This window comes from Antennarius striatus, chromosome 18 (assembly GCF_040054535.1).
Source record: "Antennarius striatus isolate MH-2024 chromosome 18, ASM4005453v1, whole genome shotgun sequence".
NCBI lineage: Eukaryota > Metazoa > Chordata > Actinopteri > Lophiiformes > Antennariidae > Antennarius > Antennarius striatus.
The window spans coordinates 3,908,927-3,936,613 of record NC_090793.1 but is presented as its reverse complement, the minus strand read 5'-3'; the positions used below and the strand labels follow the sequence as shown (position 1 = coordinate 3,936,613).

The 27,687-nt window shown below is 40.1% G+C and overlaps 1 protein-coding gene across 2 annotated transcripts in view; it reads left to right on the top strand.

The window, feature by feature from the left end:
• The window catches only part of st3gal3b (ST3 beta-galactoside alpha-2,3-sialyltransferase 3b), a 63,447-nt gene extending 46,501 nt beyond the window's left edge, over positions 1–16,946 (top strand). For both annotated transcript variants that reach the window (XM_068340924.1, XM_068340925.1), the window contains 3 exons: positions 8,885–9,031; positions 11,058–11,204; positions 13,350–16,946. In XM_068340924.1, the coding sequence (XP_068197025.1) occupies positions 8,885–9,031; positions 11,058–11,204; positions 13,350–13,439 (384 nt within the window). In that variant the 3' untranslated portion in view covers positions 13,440–16,946. The remainder of the gene's footprint in view (positions 1–8,884; positions 9,032–11,057; positions 11,205–13,349) is intronic.
• Positions 16,947–27,687: the final 10,741 nt, after the last annotated feature.

Below are 27,687 nucleotides of genomic sequence, written 5' to 3'. Positions count from 1 at the left end.
AGCTTTCTCACGGTCAAGGTCATCAACTTATTTTCATCCCCTTTGCTGCCAGAGTAATGTGCTTTTTGTTTCATCTTTCTAACTGCAACAGTTGCGAATATATTTGGTGTACAAACAGACGGACAAACAGACGAACACACAAACACGAACAATTACAATACATCACCGCTTTGAAGCGGAATGTAACAATAGCATCCAGTGGAAAAGGGAATAGGATAATAGCAGGGGAAAATAAAAAGAACTGCGGAAGGTAATGATAATGTAAAATGTAAGAAAATAGTCTACTTGGATGGCTGATGGCCCCTTTAGCCTCTGATAGGATGCAGATTTTTCTGGTATCAGAGGGACTGGACAGTGGAAATGGTTGCCTGGGATAATTGATCTGGCCCCTGGCGTCTGACTCAGCTCCCTTTGATCTGCTGAGGGAGAAAGAATGCCTTTCATGGTTAAAAATCATTTGGTAAGAGCCTTGATGATTGTATGCAAGAAGAGACCTTGTGCGAAGAACCATGAATGACCAGTGAATAATCTTTTTGAATAAATCCTCTGTAGTTAATTTCATGACAGTTCACCCTATTTTTCCACACTTGTTATTTCTGCCAATTGTTTACTCCAAATCTGCATCATTATGGGCATATACATAGAACACATACGAATCACGCAAGAAATAATTGTTAATGGAACTTGATTTCGGAATACCGAAAAAACATTTTAGCCTTACCAGTGAGATAAGAGGCTGCGTTGCTGACAGCGTTATATATCTGCACATAATATTTTAAGGTTATTCAATCCTGTGAGAACGAAAATAATGATTTAAATATATATACACCTGTTTTTTTCCATGAAAATACAAATAAGCCTACTTTCTGGAATGTCAAAACAAACTTTAGCAGTTCTCTTTTAATTGAAATGCTTGTCATTATACAGATCACACCTACATTTTTAAAAATGTAGGTGGCATTCAAGTTGTTGCATGCAAGCAACACGAGTAGCATTAAGGCATTTTACAAGTTCTGAAGTTACCTTTTTTTTTTCTTCCAACAATACAATTTACCAGAAATAACAAAATCATATCTATATACTAGTGAAAGTAGATTCGAACTAATATCAACAACATGAAAAGAGCACGCTTCTAAATGGCTTTTGTCTGACTCTGATTGTATTGGACAGAGCATAGATAAAGCAGTGGATACATAAACATTTAGAGGTATTTACGTGTATATGTACCGTACATGCCTTCTGTGAGTTCAGGAACACACATAATGTCATGTATTCCATACCAGAGAGATCTGATCGACCTGTTTTGACTTTGGGAAGATTTTATATCTTTTCTTCCAGCAAGAGATTCCTTTGATCAACCTGTACATTCACTGCTGAAAGGGATACAAACTCTCTCTTCACTCTGGATGCAGTTATGAAAGCAAGAGTATTATTCCTTCTGCTTTGAAAGGTTAGTGGGTGGCGCACAGTTGTTATGCAGCCGCAGGTGACTCATCCAGGCAGTTGTCAGGATGTTCAACAGTCCTACACTATTGTGACTTTTCAAATGCCTACAGCTGTGTCTTGGATGGCTGAACAGAATGCAAATTATCGAGGCAATTTCCCAATCTGTTATTTAGTGTTTTACACTGTCTTACAAACGTACACTCTTAACTCCCACATGTTCCTGCATGCACAGAATCATAAAGTTCAGGGTAAAATTCAGACTTCCGATCATATTTACCCACTTGATGAGATCTAGATTTTGGACATGGTTTTGTCTTTTTGCAGCATCAGAAGACATTGCTACAGGTATACATGATTATAATTGTCATATTCTTTTAAGTCTGATCCCACATGAACAGCAGTCTGGTTGATTGCCTGTAACATACTGTTTACAACTGCACTCAAACAGGATTTCCACAATCACTGATATGTTCTTTTTTTCCTATTTATCTAGTTTGAATTTTTCCCCTGTGCACACGGCTCGCACTCACAGTTCTTACTCACATTGCCATGGTTGTTTGTATATGCAGAGGTATTTTCAAACAGAGCAGTGAAGGATATACAGCTAGTGATAAACATGGGGTTCCAAGGTGGAGAGTTGGTGTTCTATCTCTCCTGTTTGTTTACAGGAGCATACCCTGTTCTGTGCAGGCCTCAGAGATAAATGAAGGATTGAGACAATTTGAGTAAAAGAGCACTTCTCTTTTAATAGAAATAAAGCCAGGGGTTCTTAACCACAAGTATCAAAAGTAGCAAAGCCAGTATTTTAAAAATATCACACATCTCTGAGGCCGTTACTAAATGTGCAAAATATTAAGCAACCAGTTGCTATTATCATATTTTCAAACGATTTCCTACTATAATATTGAAATCAAATAGATTTGTCAGTCATTTTAGCTCAACACGTTTATTGTAACTCTTTATCACTGAAAGCACAGAAATAATGAAAAAAAACCGTCTATATGGCCCTTTTTTTACGTCCATGCATCTGTGCAGAAGCACAAAGAAGCATGCATACATGTATTCATAAACATTTACATACATGTAAACATGGATTCTGAACATGAACCAAGGGACTATCTTAGAGTCCGGATGTCACTGATTAGTATGAGTGTTGTGTTTCAAAAATGACTCACCGACCTAGCCCACAATGATTAACACTCAGGACTATAACTTATGGTTAACTTATGGTTATTCTAATGCTATGTGCTAATGCAAAGGATATCTGTCAGTTTGGTGTTTATGGACCACCATATTGAATGTCTAAAGGGTCAGGTTGCTGTGAGTGAAGTAGTGGCACTGTTTTTATCTTCGCCATCTTGGGAGTGTGGACACAAGGGTTTCACATACTGGATAATGTATGAGGTTAGGAAACTACTGTGACCTCAAAGAGGGCAGAGGTCTTGGTATGTGTCAAAAAAAGCTAAGGCAAATTGGGGAATGCTTCAGATTCATGGTTTACAAAAAGCAATAAAATAAAATAAAACAACAAAAGCTATCCAAGATTTTAACTCTCGGGACTGTAGGAATTACGATCCCCTGCTGTGCCTGGTTTTAACCACCTACTCTGGAAGCCTCTCTTTTCAAACATTCTTTCTCAATTGGTTCCTCTTGTATATGGCGAGACTCTTTAACATGTACACGGTGCTATTGACCCCAAGGCAACCTTAATTGTGATTGTTAGCAGTCCAGAGTCACTGTGTTTGTTTCTAAACCTTCCGGAATCCAGTTGATCTCACTGGAGTTGTTCTCCCTGTTATCATCAAACACATCCAAGTTCAGGACTGAGGATAGATAGATCTCAAGGCAATAGTCAAGAAGAGGTGGCACTTTGGAATCAAACATGCACATGAAAACAAGTCTGTTTACTGTGAATGTATTTAAAACCACAGATGTGAATCTTCACTCTGCCCTCGTGTTACAGCTTGGTTCACTGCTCCACGTTGCTACACTTAGTCCCTGAGGAACTATAAACTGAGCTACATGCTTCATTCACTGCGGAGAAACATTTAAGTTTTAAGGTGATTTAAATTTCATTGGACACGTTCAAACCAAATTGCAACGAAAGACATTAAACCAAGATTGGATAAATCTAGGCTCTACATCAAACTCATTCTTATATGGACATTTAACATTTGAGGAGGAAGTAAAGTGGAAAGTTAAATGTTGTTTAATACATCAGCAAAGGTGCATGCCGTGCTTTTGCAGGGCAGCCTTATTTAAATGTTTGACCGTCACTAGTCCATTATCTTTTTTGTTGCTTTGCAGTACAGATGAGGCAAGAATCAAAGAAAAAGTACTTTCTTTTTTACACTTACAATAATTTTAACTTCTGAGACTTACTCCATCTGTTTGATCCCTCACTTTCTTGACTTAGATTTGGCCCTCCTCTCCTGTCACTGTCCTGCTCTAATGCCCAACTTTAAGCTCCCTTTGTGACAATTAGCAAAGCTGTGATTTACGTCCTGCAGCTGTGAAATTACAAGACAAATAGACTTTATAAAACTTCTGTTGAAATTGACATCACTGGCATAAAGAGTTTGAATGCTGTTATGGCAGTAGTCATCTCACAGTGATGTATTAATGACATCCACTTTAACATCAAGAACATTTACAAAGGAAGGTAGTTCATGTTGAATGATCATCTACGTACATTTAATATTTTGTGCACAAGAAGTAGAATTTAGCACATATAGCAGCAGCTTACATCTACTGACACCTTTTCACTGAGGCTCAATAGTTCCCAGTTTAAAACTTTTTAGTTAAGGACCACTGGTGGTGTGCTGGTAGGTTTTTTGTTGTTGTTGCTTTCAGTAAGGTACATCAATCAGTCAATCAACTTTTATTTGTAAAGCGCTTAATCACATGTCTGTTGGTGACTTATTATAAAATTATTGATTTAGTGGAGTTCCAATTACAAGTCAGGCCTTTAACCATTTTTAATTTCTTATGCCCTATAGCTCTATAAACTTACAGCATCCGAATTGTCTCCATTTGACTGAGTGTGATCGACATAGACACTTTGCATCTTTGTGCCACTATAAGGACTGATGCTGATGCTGAAACCTTTAATGCCCTAGGTCGGTACAAATACAGGATCCATTATTACAGACAGAAACATGATGAGACCTATATACTATGAAATACAATAAGTTGTCATAAAAAAATATTTACTAGGCTCTTGGATACCTAATAATAATCAAAATGGCTGTTAACACCAGGTGTGTTTGTACCAACTTGCTTTTATAGGTATTCACCATTTGTGCATAAGTCAGTCTTCCGAATAGGCCTCTCACGCATCCGAATTCCACTGAAGACTTCACATTTACAACATAACCACAATATCTAGTGACATTTTGAGAGAAAAAATAATCATTAGAAATGTGTCGCGTGTGTGGGTTTGTTTTGTTTTTTTTGCTTTATTTTACAACAAATTTTACAACATGCAGGAACTTGAAGATAGTCTGTAACTGTAATAAACAAGGTTCAATCCAAAACCATGAAGCGTTGGAAGGCAAGGAACTGACAGATGAACCGAGCAACCGCAGATCCCTAAGGCCTAAAAACTGCACTACATAATCATAATCATATTGGTATTTGTTGCAATACCATTGATATATGGTGTATAAATATTATATGATAAAGCAACAAAGTGTGTGTGTAGTGTGAGAAAATGAAGGAAAAGCAGTCAACGAAGCATCAAAAGCAACAGATTTGTGAGCAGAAATATCATTCTTCAGATTAATAGGTGATGAAAACATAATGCCTTGTTTCACTCTCATAATGATTTTGTTGAAATTGATTTAGAATTTGTACTTCATTTCTACAGAAACTCACTCTGGAATCTCCATCTGTTGCAAACAATTTACTTTCCTAGTTCCAGGCTGTTTTATCGTAGGCCTTATTGGAGCACACAGTCTTAGTCACACACTTAAATCTAATAAACAGATCAATTTAATCATGGAACTTTTGGGGAGAAGGGAACCAGCCATTTCCTCCCTCACCACAGCCTGGCAACAGACCCAAAAACCTCACCTCTGTTCACCTTGCGAGTTTGAGTGTGAGGTGTAGAACTTCTCTGCTTCCCTTCCCTTCCTGAAAATAATATTTTTGCATTCTGTTTTTTTTTTTTTAATTTGTTTTAGATAAGACTTTGCCAATTCTTTCAAAAGCCACCTTGGGTCAGTGTTTTAACTCACCAGGTTTTGACTGCTCTTATTTAATGGCATCTCTAGAGACAATTAAGTGTCAAAACAAGTGTGGAGTGTGTATTGCAAATTTCCACCATAAGTGTCATCACTTTGTCCTGTCTGTGCTAATTGCGAGGTATTTGTAGCGCTGAACAAGTTCACACATTCCTAATCTTGTAACAGTACAGTACACATGACCCACTCCCTTCTTAACATCCTGAATCCTTACCAATTTCTCTTACATTTTTTTCGACGCCACCTATAATTTCATTTCTCTGAATATCTTCACAGAGCTCTCCACCCAATGACATTAGTGTGCAGGTACATGTCAGGTCATTTTTGTTTAAAGTAAGGGGTGTGTGTTGTGTGTCATTAGCCCTCTCTGCCTGCTGGAATAAAAAGTAAATAAAAATGCTTCACATGCTTTGTTCAGTGTACACACACACACACACACACACACACACACACACACACACACACACACTCACGCACACGAACACACACGCACACATCCAAATAGCATTGCTAAATAGATTCCTGGCAAATGCAAGCTGTGTTGACAGGAGAGATGAGCTACTGTTCCTGTTACAACTTGCTGAAGGCACAGAGCTGGAACAACGTTCAAAACAGCCGCCACTGTTAAAACATAAAACCAGCAGACTTGTTGCTACTGCCTTTGACATCACACGTGCACCCATATCCACACACACAGACACACATGTGCACATGGACACAGTGATCCATTGCCGTATCAAAGGCGGGTGGGTGTGTGTGTGACTATTTGAACAGGTGATTCTCATTTATGTCTGCTGACCCTATTGGCTTCATGTCTTTTAGGAAGTTGCACTTTATAAAGTCAATCACACACTGCCAGGTCGTTGTACGACTGTTTATATTGATTTGGTGTTTGAAGTATTGCAGGTAAAGAGACACATTTATTGGAGATGTAAACTTGTAAATTAGTTTTTATTAAGAAGTTAACAATTTATATCCTCCCTCATGATATTCATGTGTATCTCATCTGTATATATACAAGATTGTGGTTAAATGTTGAAGGTTCATAATTTTTCCAGCAAGGAAGCAGAACACATCCTTAACTGACACTTTTCCACAATTATATGCCGGTATTAAAACTTACACTCTTTCATCAGGCCTGGCAAAATACTGACGATGAATGAGTCAGCCAGGCAGAAGTTCGATCACGGAGCAGACAAAGACATCTTGCTGAGCTTTGATTGTCCCTTTAATTATCATCATTTTTTTCTAGTCTTTTTATTGTAATATCTTAATTTAAATGGACAGATAATAGTGTAGTAGAGTTTTTAATAGAGTCACAAATGTTGAAAGTTTATAGCTTCATTGTGAAAAAATGTCAATCAATCAAATCAATCAACGTTTATTTATATTGCACTTTATCACATCATCAGACATTTTGAAACACTTTAACAGACAAAGAAACCCAACAGGACTGTCCAGAGCAAGCATAAGAGAGAGTGACGGGGAAAAACTTCCTAATTGAGGAAGAAACTCGGGGCAGGACCCAGACTCTGGAGGGCGGAGCCTGACTCTGGAGGGCAGTCATCCGCCTTGACCGGTTGGGTGGAAAAGGAAATACAATGGGGATAGAGACAGGGAAAGGAAAAGAGAGAGAAAGAGAGAGTAGCAGATAGGCCAGATAGAATTTGCATTCATAATCGTACTCTTAACTGCTGAAGCGGGGGCGGGATTTCCAGGCCTTTGGATTTCCTGTCTTCCATACTTATTCGACACATGTCGAGTTGAAGCACATACGTAGACAGCAGTGCATCGTTTCGTCTTTGATGCACATTTTTTGACAGGGAGGCACGATCATCAGATGTGCGTCTCTTGGACGCAAGCTTTAAATGCATACAATAAAAAAAATCAATGCTACCTTTTTCCGCGATTTACGGAATAAGAAGCCGAGCGAAAACCAGCAAAAATCCGAACCCAAAATGGACGCAACTTTTTCCATTGCTTGATGTCAGCACCCAAGACAAAATGCAGCTTACAAAAAATGTGCGTGGAGAAGGCTCTGTCAGCTTGGTGCAGTGTCCACCGTAGAATATATGAATTAAAAGAAAACTATTGAGTGAAAAGCAAAAGCAAAAAAAGCCAAAACTGTATTACATCTTTATTTATTTCTTAAACTGTTTTTTTTTTTTTTAAGAATGACCACCAGGCTGTAACATTTTGATAAAAATAAGATGTAATTTTCCTGTTTTTTTCCTTTTTACTGAAATTGTTATGGCGTCCTTATTAATAAAATTGTTAAAATTAACAGTTTGTTTAGTTTTTATATTGTACTTTTGGCAATAGTCAATCCTTGCGTATACTTTCTACTGTATATTCTGTTATTACTTTTGGGATGCATAAATGTCATGTTGGGATGCACAAATTTGTCTTGAAGCGAATTACTTTCTTGAGGTCAAATGAACTCTGTAGGCAGCAGCAGTAAATCTCATTTAATATCAGTAGAGGTAACAGAAGCTCCTAAAGTAACGGGAGAAACAGAGAAAAGACCCTCAGCAGTCTAGGCCTATAGCAGCTTATCTAGTAGAATCTGTGTTGTTTTTAATAATACGCTTTAACAAAGACGAAGGTTTTGAGTCTACTCTTAAATAAGCTAAGGGTGTCTGCCCCCCGGACCGAGGCCGGGAGATCGTTCCAGAGTAAAGGAGCCAGATAGCTGAAGCTTCTGCCTCCTGTTCTACCCCTTCAGTCCTTCTGTCCGTCCATCCATAGACAAGACGACGGCAGTCTTGTCATATTATTCAAATCAATCAACTAAGACATTTTAGAGGAACACTGACGCAAACACACACACATACACACACCTAGTTGTGATTACTGATGTCCCCTGAGCCCCCTCAAACTGACTTCATCCGTTTAAGCCTCAAAAGCAAAGTCTGTAATCAGTGCTCATACATGGGGCAGGGGCTCTGACTCCTCGGTTGACTTCTTTATTTTTAAGCCAGTGTTATAGAGGATAATCTCACTTTGATGTTTGTTTGGCAAATAGCGATTGGCTGTCTGTGGTTGTTGTGTCATCATAAGAATGTCAGGTCTGTGTTAAGGGCACATGACTGTGACCTTGTAGAGAAAACATATTTTGTTCAGTGAGAAAAACCACAAATTCATAATTTTCTGCTTTCTTTCCTCCCTGTTTTGTCTCTTTTCTAATGTCTCAGAGGGGAACAGAAGGTTTTTGGAAGTCTGTAGCTCACTATGTGCCTCGCGAGCCAACTGAGATCAGAATTCTCAATCCCTACTTCATCCAGGAGGCTGCCTTCCAGTTTATAGGATTGCCCTTCAACAATGGCGTTATGGGCAAAGGGGTAAGACACATCCAGGTACACACTTGAAACATGATTTCCCAGACTTTCGTCTAAAGTTGGCCTATTTTTGTGCTGACGCGAAGTGGTGATTTGCACAGAAAGAGAATCAAAGGAAAAAAACCCACTGATCATCAGTACTATGAAAGTTGCATTTCACACCATTTGTTTTTGGGCGGCATGGTGGTGCAGTGGGTAGAGCTGTCGCTGCGCAGCAAGGTGGTTCCGGGTTCAAGTTGTGCTCTGTGTGGAGTTTGTATGTTCTACCCGTGTCTGCATGGGTTTTCTCCGGGTTCTCCGGCTTCCTCCCACCTCCAAAAACATGTGCTTCAGGTTAATTGACCGTTCCAAATTGCCCATAGTGTGTTGGTGCGTGCGTGAATGGTGCAGTTGTGAGAGAATTATCTTTCGTTATTAATATTTGTCACTTATTTATCGGGATGTGTGATTAGAGTCAGCTGCAGTAAAGTTGGAAAGCTGAAATTAACATAGTTTCTAAATGTGATTGAAGATCTGCTCTTTACTTCGATTATTGTGCTGAACTCTTTGATTTGAAGACTTTCTTTGAGGTTGATCACCTCAGAACAGCAGCTTACTACTGCCTTTTGAAAATACAAGAGGGAAAAAAGTAGATTAAAGGAAATACCAAACCATTTCTCATTGCTGATATTGCTGAAATGCAAACTGTATCCAGTCTACAGAAATGCATAAGAAAAAAGCAGGTTGCTTTTTAAGTATTGTTAAGTTGTGTGTGTGTGTTTTGTTGGAAGGTAAGTTGGAGAATTGGAGAGGACATGAGGAGTGTATCACCATAACTCTGCCCTCTGGGGCCACCAGTACACCCTTGCTTGAACTCCATTCTGAAACATGTGTTCCACATGTGGGCATCTGGTGTGTGTGCTGGTCGTTTTTGTTTGCACATTTTGTGTGTGTGCGTGTGTGTGTGTGCGTGTGTGTGTGTGTCTCACACAACACAAGCTGCTGAAATTTGGCACATTCTTTTTCTAGAACAGTCCCTTTTTTCTATCTTCTGACCATTATAGTTTATATTTATATATTTGGAAATTAATGATGAGATCTATTTGTCATACTAGTGTTTATGGTGTGTCTGTGTGTGCCTGAGTAATGAATCTGTATTAGAAAACGCAGTAGGAGGTTGACCAGCTGCTGGTTCAGCTCCACTACCCTGAGGGCTGCAAATCAGGGTAATGATTTAAATGGGGCCTCCCTTCACTCTTCCTCCTGCTCCCACTTTTTTTCCCCCCAAGACAATTTTTTCCCTCTCATTCTCCAACATGCAACACACACATCCCTTGTACCCCCCAGATCTCTGGCAGCCGAAGGCAGTTAGGAAGCGTAGTTCAACCCTGTAGATAACTGTGTCACAGCAGGGTCTGCAGGGGTCGTGTCTTAGAGGTAGTACTTAATCACCAAGCGCTCAAAGTCAGTTAACTGCAACAGAGCAGAACAAAGACAGAGGTAGGCCGGACTGAGGGACGTAGATACACGAGAATGGGGGGCATGAATCTCTCAGCTTGTAGCAGAAATGTAAGATCTGTAGCGCTGTCGCCGCGCAATACAGCGATTCTGAGTTCCAGTCCCGCTCTGTGCGAAGTTTGCATGTTCTCTCCGTGTCTGCGTGGGTTCTCTCTGGGTTCTCTGGCTTCCTCCCACCTCCACAAACATGCGCTTCAGGCTAATTGATCAGTCCCAAATTGACTGTAGATGTCCCAAATTGACCGCAGTGTTTTTCTCCATATGTGTGTGGCTCCGCGGTGCACTGGTGTTTTTGGCACAGGCGGAGTTTCCCCCGCCTAATCCAGCTGGGATGCGATCCAGCTCCCCGCGACCCACTACAGCTGATAAAGTTGTGACAGAAAATGAATGAATGAATGAATTTCAGAGTTGGATGAAAATGACAAAACTGCGGATGTTGTTTGTCATATGAATTGTGTGTGTTTCAGTCTTAGTAAGTAAATTGCGTGCGTGCACTCTGTATCCTGACAGCCTCTCTCTGGTTTCACTACAGAATATTCCAACTTTGGGGACCGTTGCTATAACGATGGCGCTGCATAACTGTGATGAGGTGGCGGTTGCTGGCTTTGGATACGACATGAATACACCCCATGCACCTCTGCATTACTACGAGACTGTCAAAATGTCTGCCATTAAAGAGGTGAGCTTCTGAACATCTATCACTTATTTCTCATTGATAATATAATTGGTGTGTCCTTTTTGGAGTCCTAAAGAACTGATTATATTTTTTGGTATTTAAATTACCAAGGTGCCCTCAATTACCCTCTTTTTAAATGATATTCTATGAGATGTTTTCTTGATGATAATAGAATAACTGAAGTTGTAAGCATAGTAGCTGTTAGTGTGCTATTTAAGCAATCATTTTCTAAATTACCTAATGACAGATTTTCCTCCCCATCGTTTAATTCTTCCTCTGTGTTTACACCTAAGCCCACTGGAATCAAAGATGTCACCTATGTGGTGAAATGTGTAAACCATGAAGTCAGAATGTTGATATCCAATGTCTAAACTTCCAATGATGCATTTACATACATTATCACCATCTTCATCAAGACTGTTATCATCAACCACACATGACTCATTAATGCAAACACTGATGTCTTGTGACTGAAAACAACCAAACAGCAGCAAAGACAAAAGAGTTGGTCTTTGAACCACGAACGGCATGAGAGTTCTTGTTAATTTCTCCTCCTTCTATGAAAGAGAGAGCTTCTTTTCTTGCCCTTGAGCTTGTGCCCACCAGAGGGAAATGGTCCTCAAGTCGATTTGAAATCCGTCCATCCATCACCCATCCACCCATCCATCCATATAATATTTAGTGTATTTCTGCTGTTTTAAAATAGGTGGAAATTCACACATTGTTTTCCATAGTGTGATGTCTGACTGCTGCTCATCAATTGCTTTGTCTAGTTGTGTATATTATGGAGTGGAGATTTATATTAGCCTGTACTGCCACTGGCCATTTTTCCAAGGAGGCAATTAGATTTTCCGTGATCTACTGATGTGAATATCAATTCCTTACTTAGTGGCAAACCCAAACAATGTGACACCACTTTTGTTACATTTCATGTGAACCAAAGGAAAAAAAGGGTAAAATAACTCAAAGGAGATGATTAATCAGGTTTGGTAGTCAATACTGCTAGTATCACAAATCTACAGATTCTGTGCAGATGTAGGTCAGTTCAGGCAAACGTCTCATACTGAAGCAGAAATTGAGTCTAAATGTAAACAAGACATGTCAATAAACATATCCTCTTCTTTTCGTGATTATGCTTTGATAAGGATTGTGCTTTAATGGTAGGATAAAAGGGACAGAAGAAGACAATTAAATTACATCTTCAGTACCTTCTTATTTCTATGTTGCCGAAGCCTATCCCATTGGACTTGGGGCGTGAGGCAGGGTACACTCTGGGCACTGCGCCAGTGCACCGCAGAGCCACATGAAGGATATACAGACAAAGACGCATGCATACCTAGGGACAGTTTTAAGCCGGTCAGTTAACATTAAGTGCAGGTTTTTGGAGGTGGGAGGAAGCCGGAGAACCTGGGGAGTGGGACTCAAACCTAAAACCATCCTGCTGTGCAGCGGCAGCGCTGCACCACCTTTGCCACCTGACAATTAAATTGTACATGTTAATTATTTATAGACATTGTCAGCTGAAATTTCAGGATCATTGAAGTCCTGTCTCAAGGTCATCCTTTGACAAATACATTTTTAAAAGAAAAAAAACCCCACTCCAACATGATTGTAGCAGCCATGATTTAATTTTGACTGAAAACATGTTTTTTACTTCTATTTCTAATAAAACTGTTCTATTTCTAATAAAACTGTAGCTCATTGTTCTGATAAAACTGTAGCTTATTGTTCTTTTTGGTCCTGCTGTGACCCATCACTTTGTGCAAGGAAGTGTTGACTCAAACAAACCTATAGTCTTGAGCTGCTCCTCAATCTCCACCTCGCTCTTATTCCCTCCTGTACATTTCCTCCTCCACTCTTTGCCTCCATCTGCTCTGAAACCGTCAAGCACTCCAAGGGAACCACCGCAGAATGGTCCACTGGACTGCATTGTTCAAATCAAATCAACTTTATTTGTAGAGCACTTTTCATACAAAATGCAACACAGCAGAGAAGACAACTGACCCAGTGCGACGTTACACCTACTGTATGCTGATTGTGCTTAACCACCCATGTATTTAGATGCTGGTAAAACTATTAAGTAAAAAGAAGAAAAAAAGTTCATGGTTTGTTACGATGAATTTATTGTTTCTCTTTGCTCTCTTACAGTCATGGACACACAATATATCCAAGGAGAAGGAGTTCCTCCGTAAACTGGTGAAATCCAACGTCATCACAGACCTGACTAATGGTATATGAACCTACATCAATCATCTCCTTCTGCCTTTCCCAATGGACTGTTAACAGGAAGAAGGGAAATGGAGCAAAGAAAGAAGAAGGACCCTTCAAATCTTCTTGGTGGCTTGACACTGTCTGGGTTTTTTGTATCAAAGGAGATTATTTAAAAAGAAAAAAGATGTAAGAGAGTTTCTGTTGAGCGATGCACACATGTGCCTTCTAAACCAAAGACTCCTGCTGACTGAAGCAGGGAGGGTGATGATGGGTGGTGGTTTGGTGGCAGGAAGGGAAGGATTGGATCTTCCAAATCACTGCCTAATTGAGAGACATTTGCAGTAAAGATCTCCCAGCCCTGTACTTCATTTACCACTTCAGCCCTCACCCCAGCCCCAAGTATCACACGAATGAACCATAAGAACAGAGGTGGAAAACACGTTGACCTGCAGATGTCAGGATTTAACTTGACTCACTAGGTAACTTGATGAACGGACAGAAATGAAAGGATTGAAAACAGGACTTGCAGGGCACATGTGGGGAAGGGTTTAGTATCAGCAGTGCCGTATGTACCTCGTACAGGGGAGAACTTAACCTCCTCTTCTTTTGCTGCCTGAATGTATTCACTTTCCTCAGTGTAAATATCAAAGATTTTAATGTGGTTTTTATAAAGCTGCAACAGAAAGCCACTCCCATCCCCACCTGCAATTTTTCCATTCATTCATTCATTCATTCATTCATACATTTTGTCTCTCTCTGTCGAGGATCCCAATCGTACATTTGACAGACAAGATGATGGTTATTTAGTTTTGGTCACATCCTCACAGACTGGATTCATTTTGAGATGGCAGCATTCAAGTGTTGGTAATAAATGACAGACCTTAGTTTCCTCTCTTGTCTTTTGTTTTTAAGGAATGTAGTGACAGATGAGGTTGTGACTGTTGGTAAAATTGCTCTCAGAAGAGGAGCTGCAAGTTTCTCTGGTGTCTAGGTGGTTGGTTTTAAGCATTTGGTTGATAAAGCACCAACATGAAAGATTAATATAGATGAATTAATTAAGAAATATTGGCAAGCTTTACATTCAAAATCAATCTTAATAATTTATATCATCATATAGATTGTAAGAAATTGCTATGTAAGATTTTGTCCACAAAGTGACATTACAAAATGTATATTACATATCTTGGTGAACCTAAAATATTAGTTCTGGTTCACCAGTTCTAGCAAGTACTGTCAAGTTAAGTGGCTTTCCCTGTCCCTATCCTCCTGTCTTTAATCCTTCTTCCTTGTTTTGTTCTTTCCTTCATGTCTTCATCAGCCGTAACTCTCCAGGTTGTATTGCAGGACATATACTACCTTATCCTTGTCAGAGATGACAGAGTCTGCATCTCCCCTTTCTTTGGGCAACCTGTTGCTGCAGATTTAATGGTGAACGCTTGAATTGTAGGCACTGATAGGTATGTGTGTGTGTGCGTGTGTGTGTGTGGAGGGTGTGTGTGTGTGTGTGTGTGTGTGTGTAGATATACATTTATTTAGTAACAAATTACCAGCAGGCCTACTTGATGTTTTTGTTTGAGGAAAATAAAAAAAAAATTGATTGAAACAGTGTGCTTCCTCAGACATCGCACCTTTTTAAGTTCTAGGGCTGAAGCTCGCATCAATGATCAATCTGTTGGGAACTAGTGTTTAGATGCGTTAAGTCAACAAGACTCTGTTTGTGATTTGAGCATTTTATAATGAAATGTTCTTCTTCTGAGACAAATCAAAACAAAATAGAGATATCCTCAGTTTCATGAAGAGATTCTAATGAGGTGTTGATGTAACTGACTTGTGTTTACTGATCAAATGTTTGCAAATTAAGTTTCTGTCACCTGATTTTCAGGATTTCAACACAGCATTAACTTTAAATTATTCAGTATTACACAAACACACATGTTGCTTCTCTCTCTGTGTGTCCATGATGTGAGAATGTCACATTTCTTTTCTGTCACTATAGCAAATGAATGCGATAATCAGCTTTAAATAGTGGCAGTACATTGAAGTCCTGTTTCACCAAAGCAGGGTTTTTGTTGTTTTGTTTTTGAAATCGTTGTCAAATGATAATCCAGTGTATTTTTTTTCCTCATGTTTCTGCTTTTACTTAATCTTCAAAAGTGCATAATTACTGTACTTAAACTGTACTTAAAATTAATTACCCAGTTTCAACACACACACACACGCACACACACACACACACACACAGGTTCATCTCCATTCTCACAGTAAATCGCTCTTGTTTCATCAGTCGCTTCACTGCTCATCCTCCTCCTTGATTGCTTTTTGCAACAGCCTAGTCCAGTCAGTTCAGAGTTGTTCTGCTGCATTCACTTTTGAAAATTAAGCTCTTTTTGGAACATTGTTGAGAGGAAAGGTACAGTTAACATCTGACCTTTGCACTATCATGAGATGCTCTCAATGCCTTACGCCTCCACCTGGAAACTGTAATGAGAAGCTTACGACGTGGGAAAGGAACTGATTAACCAGGTCAGAACCTGTCACTCTACCACGTCTATGATTTGGGCCCAATCCATTTCTTTTTTTTTTTTTATATTCGGTTTTGGAAGAGCTGAAGCCCCACACTGGTGTTTTAGTATGATGAACCAATAAACTAAATATTCTCAAGTATTTTTAAGTGTTGGCTGCTTAAGGGTTAAATGTCTACATTTACTTTTGCTGTTGCATGTGTCTTAACCACAGTGCCATTTTTGGTAGATGAGGAACCTCTCAACCGATTTTTAGCATGACTTTCAGTTTATTCATAAAAAGGATGGCAATGCAGCCATTAAGTGTCTCCCTAGGTACTGGAGGCGCTTTCATAGTTTTGGAGCTGGATCCAATTAAAGAAAGAATAAAAGTTACAATATGTTGCGCTCTGCTGCTAAAAGTTGAATTGTTCTTTTTCAGTCTGTCTTTTAAACTTCCAACATTAGGCATGTAATTTTGCTAAATCACTGGAATACCTCTTTAATGCTTGAATTTATGTTAGAGAAATAAGAGGCCATCATAAATTGTGTATTATACATTACAGACAAGGTGAGTTTTGCTTGAAGGAGATCTTGCTGCAGTTTCTGAAGCTGAAAATTAGTCTCTAATATCCTAATATTGAATGTTTTAGAAAATGATCATTAATAATTTAAAAAATTTGTATTCTGCAGTCGATCTTAAATAAAATGTGCCAAACCACCAGTGTGGTCGTAACATCTTTGAGAGAAATATAATCTTTAGTGAATTTCTGGTCTTTTCTCCATTTAGGTTTTGAATTATCTTGAATGCTGGACGAGTTCAGATTGTTTGGACCCAAATCAGCTCTTCTAAAATCCTGTTCATTTAAAGCCGAATGTATTTGCTTCAGTCATTTATCATATTTATAATTTTTTTTTTTTTTTTGACATTTCACCATCAGTGAAAAGTCAACATGATCAAAAGTGTTACTGTTTCGTTTTATACACCGTTGTAAATGGCTTTCTGCAACTCAATAAATACATTTGTAATGGATATTTGCCTGTTCATGTTGTTTGCATGTTTTGACTGCCTCTATGGAGCAAATGGAATTATTTTTCCCATATAGCTCAACAGGGATTTCTCCAATTTGTTTTATATGTATCTTTTTGTATATATAGCAAATATTTTTCATGTATTTTCTGTTTATCTCAACAGTCTTTACCTCTAGCACGGTGTGGACTGACACCACATACATCAGATATTTCACTGTGTTTCTCTGATGTTACAAACTACAGAAAGCTGATGCTAAAGATGAAGGAGGAGAGGAATAGAGGAGAAGGGGATTTCCTCTCCTGCTCTGTATATGTGTCTCCTATCTGCAGAGCCAAAGGAAATTATTTTTCAATCCTCCATACACCGGACTTCCTCTCTAATGCACCTCCTTTTCTCTTGTATGTTTATGTCAGTCCCACTATGTGTCCCTCTCACCCACTTTTCTACTCTCCTCCTATTTTCATGCTTATTCTCACCTCTGTGGAATGTATTTCTTTTTTCCTGCTCAGCTCAGAATCAGACCACCTTTCATTGCTGAATCCACCAGGGACTGATTTCAGATCTGTCACACACTCATGACAAAAACACTATTCAGCTGCAGCTATGAAAACCTCACTTTCACACCCCACAACATTGCTATAAACCAGAGGAGCAGGGCTGACAATGAGCAGAAGAAGGCTGTCCAGCTGTGGCTCATGTAAGTCTGTGTTGGTGTGAGGTGAAGGAGGACAAGACAAGACCCTCAGGGCCCTTAAAACACCGCTGGACCATCCCATCCTGCTGTTAATGTGGTGCCAAAACCTCCAAACACTTATGAGTCACATCACTCATCACTAAAACCACTTCTCTCTAGGCTGCTCTTGACTCAACAGATTTCATGATCGGCACAAGGTGGGATTGAAGGATCCATCCATGCAGCAGGGACGATATTTTGCACCTGGGACCTTTTCAGAGCAGCTGGCTGAAGGCAGTAATTCCTGTTCGTGTTCCTGTTCGTCCAGAAGACAGGAGTATGAGCAGCCTGCACCTCTTCATCTCACGGTCCTTTTATTCTCAGCGACAGGTCCCCCGCCCCACCTCCTTTCAGTAGGATTGGAATGGAGGGGCCACAACCCCTGGGCCTGAAATTCAAACTCCTCGTAAAAAAGTTGGAATGGGTAGAGAAAACACCCATTCAGGTACCCATTTTCCCCTCTGTTTACTTAATGTCTTGTCAGCTGAGATGAGGGAAAACAACATTTCCTTCTCAGGTGTCCCACATTCTGTCAGGTTACCTTTGTCTCTAGATGTGACAGAGACAAAGGTAACCTGACAGAAATTTCTAGTTAAAAAACAAAACATTTCAAAAGTAATTGAATCAAAGATAGCAAGATTTTTTTTTAGGGTTACGGCATCTGTAACTTTGCTCATTCCGTGGTCTTTACAAAAATAAAATTGTCCTTGTTTGCAGTCTGTCTAGTCATAAGGGAGATATTTGAAACAATTGTGAATTGACAAAAAGAAAATGTTGGGGGTTTTTTCTTTTTCAGGTAACTAGGGAGTTCTCATCCATTCTGACAGATTTAAAATGATTGGCTTTGGCTTCAGATGCCATTGAGTGTTGTGATCAGATAATATTATTGACTTTGACTTAACAAGAGCCATATGTTTCATTTATTCTATCAACCACTGTCTCAATTGAATGTGAAATGTGAGCAACTGTGTTTCCATGACACAGGACGGAGTCCAATCTCCCAATGAAAATAATATGACAACGGACAGAAGTGTCAGAGCAGCACCTGACCTGGCCAATTCATGGGATTAATATAGTTTTTCAAGAGATCAATGATGGAGTTACTAAGTTGCTTGATGTAAAGTGAAAAAAGCAGCAAAAGCCAAGTCATGAATGGCCCCCACATGATGGTGGTCCCCTGACTCATCACTTTTGTGTCCAAGAAGTCCAAATCTGTGAGTTTTGCTTAATTTTTTTAACAACTCTCAGATGAATTGTCATGTAATTTGATTCAGGTACTATCATCCACCTCTGAATGACTTTTTCTTTTTCATCCAGCATCACAATCAAGCCTGTTTTTTTCAGTTGTGGTCCGAATGTTTTTACTAGCTTGCAAATGTGATTTTATTTCAAGATTCCCATAAGTAAACTTAGTGAATATTACATTGTGCCTGCTCAACGTCATCATGTTTGCACAACCATTGATACAAATCTCACATGCTAACATTAACATTGCTGTTATTCATGTAACTATTCAGCTGAATGCTCCCATGAGAGAACAGTGAGGTGACCTACTGATGATGCACTGGCCACTGTACTCATTTCCTTCTGCTCTGCTCAGCCTCCATCCATCCACAGACTGCCTCTAATCAAGCTGTATGCTGACATTTTGCCTTACGATCTGTTTGCATGAGGACTCGTACATAAATGGAGCTGTGAAATGCTTTGCTGGAGTGTAACTTACTGACTATTTATCCGCTGGAGCTAATGTGGAAACACATTGTTATGGACTGTTTTGTTCTTCCAACAGCAATGTGACTTTGTCCTACAGATTTGGCTTTGCTTTATGATCAGGCCTGAGGTTTTTGGACAGCGTGCACTATGTGGGAAGTTCTCTTTTGAAAAGTGAAAGCAATTTTTTAAAAGTTAGAACAAGCTCATAACAACCTTCAGACAAAAAGTGTGCAGTAGACACGGAGAAGCACTGAGGTCAGTGACCTTTGCCTCCAGCAGATAAAAGACAAGCCATGGAGTAAATTTAGAATATCCTTTAGCTAATCCTTCACATCTGGAACACTGGAACCCTGAACTTGGAAGAACTCAGCTGCTCTACACAAAACCATCATTCAAAACAGTTCTTCTAAGTTCCTGAAAACATCAGATTCTAGGTATAAAAAGGCTGAAAATATCTTCAAAAAATGAATGTATTTTCTTGAAAGGAAAGTAGACAACAGCCTCTGTAAAGTACACTTTGCTAGAGACCAGATGCCTTCATGTGGGTATCTAGTGTGTGTGTGTGTGTGTGTGTGTGTGTGTGTGTGTGCGTGTGTGTGTGCGTGCGTGCATGCGTGTGTGTGTGTCTGTGTGTCTGTGTGTCTGTGTGTGAATTGCAGATATACTGTATGTGTGTTGCACTTGCTTTAAGAGTGGGTACACAAATAGTGTAATTTCATAGATCTCTCTAATACCAAACATGATCATCTCAATCGCTGACAGTGATAGGTGATCTGCTCAAAGATCACACAAAAGTACACACTCTTAAAAAAGTGTGCCCTTGTTGCAGTGTGTTGCCCTCCGTTGAAACTCATCCACCTTCCTCCTGCTGGCTCACACAATGGATCATTCTATTGAGAACATACTCTGTGTTACTCTGCATTACTTTTTCCCACACTCTTATAGACTGTTTAAAGCACTTTTGTGTCTCAGGGAAGTGCGCTGCGTTCTGAGACTCGCGGAACACAGTGCACTTCCTGATGTCGTCAGCCAATAGAATGCGTGTACGGTATCATGTGACTACCTACTAAAAATCCGCAATGAGGTGAAGCCGTGCGTGTCGATGCGTGAATGCATGAGGGATTACTGTACATTCCTGCATGTTATGGTCCCCAGCTGAGTTCATATGCCTTGTTGGGTGGTACTATTAATAGCATCATGGCAGAGACCAGGGATCCTCTCGGCATTTGTCTCTACTTTTGCATAGAGAGTGGGCCCAAAGAGGAAAGCTAAAGAGCTGTTTACCCAGCCTTTATGATCAGCAGGCCTCAGTATTTGCCCTGCAGGGAGTGCCATTGCTGGAAGTTCTTTCAGTGTGTCTGTAGATGGGGGGGTGGTGTTGAGAGAGGTGGCAGGCCAGAATAGAAGAAACCTGGGTGGAGGGTAGGATCTTTGCCAACTGAAGGTGTGTAGTACATGGTGCATTTAGTATGGAGTCTGGAGTTTGTCAGAGGAATCCCAACTCTTATCAGTTACGGGTCTCACTTCATTCATCATTCAGGCTTGACTGCAGGTGACAGCCTGGTAAATGGGCCAGGACACAACTGAGTGTGCGAAGAAGAACAATTATTGTTATTATTATTATTATTATTATTATTATTATTATTATTATAAGAAGAAGAAGATGATTTTTAATTTTTAAAATCATTTTTATTCTTAAAAGTCGAAATACAAATTAGCCACGTTGACACAAATTCCAAGAGATTCATGCAAACATAAATCACATTTTAAAATACAAGTAAGATGAACTGTAGGACCATAAGCAAAATATATGTGAATTAAACCAACCACTGACTGAACACAAGTTCCTTACTCTAAACAGAACACAAGACCCCTTTGACACGCCATATGTTCGTAAAAGGGTCTAAATCATTCACAGCTCTGAAATAGTTAAAACTGATTCTGATACTTGCTTGACACATTCTTCTTTAAAATGGCTTCTGCACTGCGTTAGATGAACCTTCAAACTTTTCCTCCTGCTTAGATAAATTGCCATCTTTGCTTGGCCCAGAAGAACTTTTAGAATCTGCCAATCCTTTTTTGATTCTACTTACTTTTCAAAACAATAATGTATACCTGCTTTTCGAAACCACGACTGAATGGGAGAAAGATTCAGTCAGAAAACAGGAACAGATTGTCGAGTCTCTGACAGTCTAGGAAGCAGTGAAAGTTTCTCTGAGAAAACAGACTGGACAGTTTTCCGACATGGTGTGTCAACCCAATCTTTAAGTTTATCATTTGTTTAAAATCTTTACCATTAATGTATACATGTTTTTCACATTACTGTCACTGAGGCTGATCGGGTCTGACATGGAGTTGTTAGTGCAAAAAGACAAACTCTCTACAGGGAAAGGATCAGCATGATTTGGGTTTAAAAGGCATGTACACTAAAAATCTATCAAAGTCAGTTGCTGTTGGGTGAGTTGGCTCTTCCAGCTCCTCAACAGGCTTCTGATGAGCCTCACTGAGGCTCAACCACAGCAGAGGACAGAGCGGCAGTGTCTTCCAGAGTGGGTCCACAAATCTCCATCACACATCTAATAGTGGAGATTTTAGCTGTGATGAATTTGGACTCCACTGATGCTCCTGCAATAATTCTTACATTAAAAAGTCCTCCTCTGATAACAGGTTCCTTTAAAATCCAATGGAGTGATTTAAAATCCTGTGGTCTTCTCTTGGACAACCTTCTCTTGGACAAGACAAGACCCCAGAAAACATGGAAGGTCTTTCAGTCAGTCTTTTCTCAGGTCCATTAAAAACAATGAGCCATCGAGTGCCAGACCCCAGCACGGGGCCAGTACTGCCTGCATCGGGCGCTCAGGGCCAGTCAGGGACTGCTGAATGAATTGCAGCTGGAAAGCAGCGCCTCTGCTGGTCACATCGATGAGTCCCTGCCCTCCTTCCTCCTTGGGCAGGAAGAGGATGCCTTGAGGGAACCAGTGACAGCAGTCCCAAAAAAAGTCCACCTCACCGCCTTGATTTATTCCAGCAACATTGGTGGGGTTCAACGCAGGACAGCCGGTGCCACAACATTGATGCAACTAAATTGTTTATAATCAAAACTCAACATCTAAAGACAGTTTTGATAAAATCCATTTCCAGTTTTTTAGCCACCCGTTCACTTTCTCTAAAACATTTTCCCAGTTATTTTCCATAATAGTCTCCCACATACACCCCAAGTATTTTACCCTGTTTCTTTTCCATTGGAGTCCATCTGGGAGTCTGATCTCGTCCAGCCAACTTCCCACCATAAGAGCCTTGCTCTTCGCCCAGTTGACTTTGGGTGGAGGAGATCTACCTAAAAAGTTGTGCAGTGTGTTCCAAAAAGCCTACATGCCGGTCTTCGATTGCAACCACAATATCATCAGCATACGCAGACATCTCAAAACCACAAGAACAACCAGGAAAATTAAAACCAGAGAGGCCAGCTCTCAGCTGGTTTAAAAAGGTTCCAGTGCCAGAAAGTAGAGCATCCCTGAGAGGGGGCATCCCTGTCTCACGTGCCTTTGGACATTAAAAGAAGCACTTAAGCCACGGTTAATCTTAAATACACTCTCAATGTCTCCATACAGGGTCTGAATCTTGGCAATAAAGTTAGAGCCGAAATCAAATACCTGTAGCGTGTGCCACTAGTACGAGTGTTCAACTCTATCAAAAGCCTTTTCTTGGTCTATGGAAATAAGACCAAGACCTGTGCCCAATAAACCCGAGAGTTCCAAAACATTATCAATTAAATGTACGTTATCCGTGATTAGGCTGCCTGGTACACAGTAAGTCTGGTCAACATGAACAACCTGTTCCATCACTTTTCGTAGCCTGTTGGCCAAGACCTTGGAGAGGAGCTTACAATCTGTGCAGAGGAAGGACACCGGCCACCAGTTCCTGATGTCCTGAAAGTTTCCTTTTTTTGGCAGGAGCACAAGGACTGCCCTCCTACAGCTCAGGGGCAGCCAACTTGTCATGCTTTCCCTGAGCACAGCATGTCCCTACCAATCATCTAGAAGAATTATTTGTAGAATTCAACGGCCAGGCCATCTAGGCCTGAAGACTTACCAAGTTTCAACCCCTGCAGGGCTTCAGACAGCTCTTGCAGGGAGATGTCAGCATCTCGATGACTATTTTGTTCCGCCGACACCTTCGGCAGACAAGACAGACAGGATGACAATATTTCAGGTTTCTCAGAGTATTCAGAGTGAAACAATTCTTCATAGAAACCTGCTGCGTATCTACGGATTTCTGAACTGTCCTCCAGCACTGTACCTTCCGTGGATTGCAGAGTGAATCATCCTCCCTTGCCCATTTTTTCCTCTCTAACCCTAAGAAGAAATGAGTGGGAGGATCCATCAGAGCGACGTTATTAAACTTACTGCATACCATGACGCACCTTGAAGAAGATGAAGAATGATTGTATTTTTAAAATTACATTTATTCACAATAGCCAAATTACAAGATAATCATGTTGACACAATATCCAAAAGAGTTTGACACAAACACACACACACTTTTGTGTCTTATGTTCTGTGTCTTCTGTGTTGAAGAAGAATAAAAAGAAAATCTTAATTGAAAATCTTTACTATATTGCAGTTTTTTTCAGTCGCTAACAAGCGTTTGTCCAAACAGCAGTCACATTTTCAAAACTCTAAACATAATTAGCACAGCATCGGTCTTCTGTGGCCATACCATTCACGCATTTCATGTTGCTTTCACACAATATGCAGTCAGTAAAAATATTACCACAATGCTTTCATTGTCTTAAAAGACAAGCTATACCTCCCAACAAAATTATGGATTGTTTTTTTATTATTTACGAATGTTAACACACAATAGCAACAACAATATTCCAAACCTTAGATACAATATAAAAACCTCTGCTTCTGCAATGACGTCAGTTCAAAAACAATGTTTCACAGCTGATAAACAAACAATTGAACATTTTGTTTTAATTTAATTTTTAAAAAAAATTTATATACTCAATTAATCCCAAAGGGGAAATTAGTGGCACATTCTAGTGTTAGTAATTCATACGTACATACTGTATATTAATGTGAACAGGCCCTGAACACACACTCACACACACAAGGCCTGCACACATGCAGGGGGAGGTAGAGTGGCGGGCAACTCCTTTATGGTGAGCCCAAATGAACAACTTGTAAGGGTGACGGCACCTTGCTCAAGGGCGCCTCGCTCAAGGGCGCCTCGCTCAAGGGCGCCTCGGCAGTGCTCCGGAGGTGAGCTCACACCTCCCACTGTCAGCTCACACACCGGGTATTTCTGGGTGGGAGCTGGAATCGAACCACCAATCTTGGAACATTGGACGACCCGCTCTACCGCTGAGTCACTGCCCCCCCATTGACACACAGCTGGTCATTGCAAAGGGTGGATCCGGCACACCAAGCGGTTCTGTCCCAGAATGTTCAGAATGTTCTTGTGGCTTTCATGGCTATTTTGTTCACTGTAAGCTTTTTCTTTTCTATCATATTGTAAACAGTATTTTTACTGCACCTCCTGTATTAAACTGTAAAGGAAAAAAAAACCATTTTCTCTTTACTGGAATGCTTTCGAATGTGAACATTGCATGTGGACATAAAGTTCCCAACCACGAAATTTTGTGTACATTTTGCAGGCAAATACCATTAAAACTGAAACATAAAAGTCTATGTAATTTTTCAAATGTCAACAATACTCAGTATTTTGAAACCTGGTGTACTTTGATTGACTGCATGTACCTTATGAAGTGAAAACAAGCATTATTCTTTGACATAATAATTTCATTTTGAGTCGAATACCAAGTGTTTTGGTAAAGTGTGTGTACAGAAAAAGATGTATTCTATTTTGAAATGAAGAGTAAGTGTTTATTTAACAAAATGTGTTTTTGAGAAGAAAATTAACCATTTGGTCAATTGTGATTTCTAGGCGTGAGTCTGTGTTAAGAGTTTAGAAAAAGTATTTGAAGTGTGGGTAAGTGCTTGCTAGCGACTGAAAAAAACTGCAACTTTATTGATCCCTGTAGGGATATTATTTTTCCACTCTTGTGCCAGCGTACCATGTACAGGCCTGTGGTGCACAACACACACACACACACACACACACACACACACACACACACACACACACACACACACACACACACACACACACACACACACACACACACAGCAGTGAGAGGTAGAGTGGCGGGCAGCTCCATCATAGTGCACCCCAATGATCAACCTATGAAGGGGATGGTGTCTTGCTCAAGGGCACCTCCACAGTGCTCAGGAGGTGAAGTAGCACCTCTCCACTGCCCAGTCACACTCTGAAATCTTTTTGCCACATATGGGCCTTGAGCCAGTCACCCTCGGGTCCCCAGTCTAAGACCCAGTGGACTGAGCTGCTGCTCCCCCCTGGGGGCATTCTTAAATAACCAACTGGGCACTTACCCAGTCAGAAGCAGTGAGGGGCCAGAGCCTCTGTTCAAAGTGACTGGTTTTTAGACTTGTTGTGTGAAAGTCAAATATAGTATCGGTAAGAAAGACAACCACAGAAACTTATAGTAACCGCAAATCGATTCAACATGACCACAAAGACTGAAACAGAATAGTGTAAAGACAGATGTGTAAAGAGATGTACAGAAACTGACACACAAAGTGACCCGAAATGACCATAAAATAACAAAGCCTAACAAATTGACACAAAGAGACTGGACTGTGTCTTTTGTTAACCCGTCTTGTATATTGGACGAGTAGGGGACCTTCTACATGCCTTTGCCTTGGAGCATGTTGTCACATAATCCGTCCTTGTGTATAAGTCTATCCACGCTTGCCCTGTCTGCGTATGTACAGCACCAGTGGAATATAGTACTATAGCACTCGACATTTAGTCTTGGAGTGCAAACACTGGAGGACGTGTCAGTCGTCGGATTCTTCCACTGAACACTTTTCTCGAACAGCTCAATGATCGTCCTGTATGATAATGAACCCCCTCCTTCTCCTCCTCTCAGCGCAGGAACAAAAAGACATTTGATCTATGGATGGGGAAGAAAAATCACAGCACTCTGTGCAGCGGACACCGCGCTCCGGTTTCACAAAGTCTCGGTCAGGCGGAGCAGAGCGGTGCGCTGCCTTTACGCGTAGCCTCTCGTCCTGCAAGGTATTGTAGACTTTGTTCAGTAGTTGTGTTAGACGCTCCAAGGAAGACATCGGAGCAACAAAATCCCTGATAGCTGGATACCTGCGCCCAAAGTAAGGGGATTTTTAGATAGAAGTGTATGGAAACTGCATGTGCTTACAAAGCGTGACACGGAGATTTATGTTTAAGGTATATATATATATATATATGTCTATTTTATTTTATTTTTTTCTTGGCCGTTTGAACTACTAACCCAACTGCACTCACAGTCAGCTGCCCCCCCCCCCCCAGAAACAAAAAAGAGAACAAGATTTTCCATATTATTCGGTCCTAAATTTGGAATCGCGCAATTTCGTGTGGGACGTTGATTATGGACCGACTTTAATTTTTTTTCAGGACGTGTTGTGAGAAATTTCCCGCGGTGAAATTTACGCATTTGCTATTTAGAGGCAAGACTGAACAGGTTACTGGAGGTAAGGAGTTCTGCCTGAAGAACTGGCTTCGTTTCATTAACCTGGCTGGATATTCCTGAGCGGAGAGCTTGCACGAGTTGTTGATTGAAGACAAACGTTTTATACACATCTGACATGGACTTCTTTTTTCTTTCGTGTCACCGCAATCAATGGCCTATCTAATTAGGTTCTAAATAGACTTTCACATGTAACGTTTATTTCCTCCCTCTTAAACAGCGCTTTGCATAAAAAATAAAAAATAAATAAAAATCCTTACTTCAGATGGAAATTTCTCTAAAAATTCAAACTCTATCTCGAAAAAGTACAATTGATGTAAATTCACTGAATCCCACCGAATTTTTTTTTTAAATTAAAAAAAAAAGTATTCTGAAACAAACATAAAAATTTAGCCGCAATTCCTTTCAAATTGAGGTATCAAATCAAAAGTATAGTTTATTCATTGACAAGTGTTAAATGAAGTGTGGAAAATGGAGAAATAATGACATGTTATGATATTTATACTAAAAGCAACCTTTAGTAACTTCCTGCACAAAACTTGAGACACTTTTGATAGTGTGACGTCAGACCGTGTAGTCTCTGTTACCCACTCTCTGTTCTTGTCCAGGTTGCCAAGAAGTCGTGACAAGAGACCGGTCAGAGAAAAGGGGATTTCGGCCGCGTATAAAACGAGGAGGAG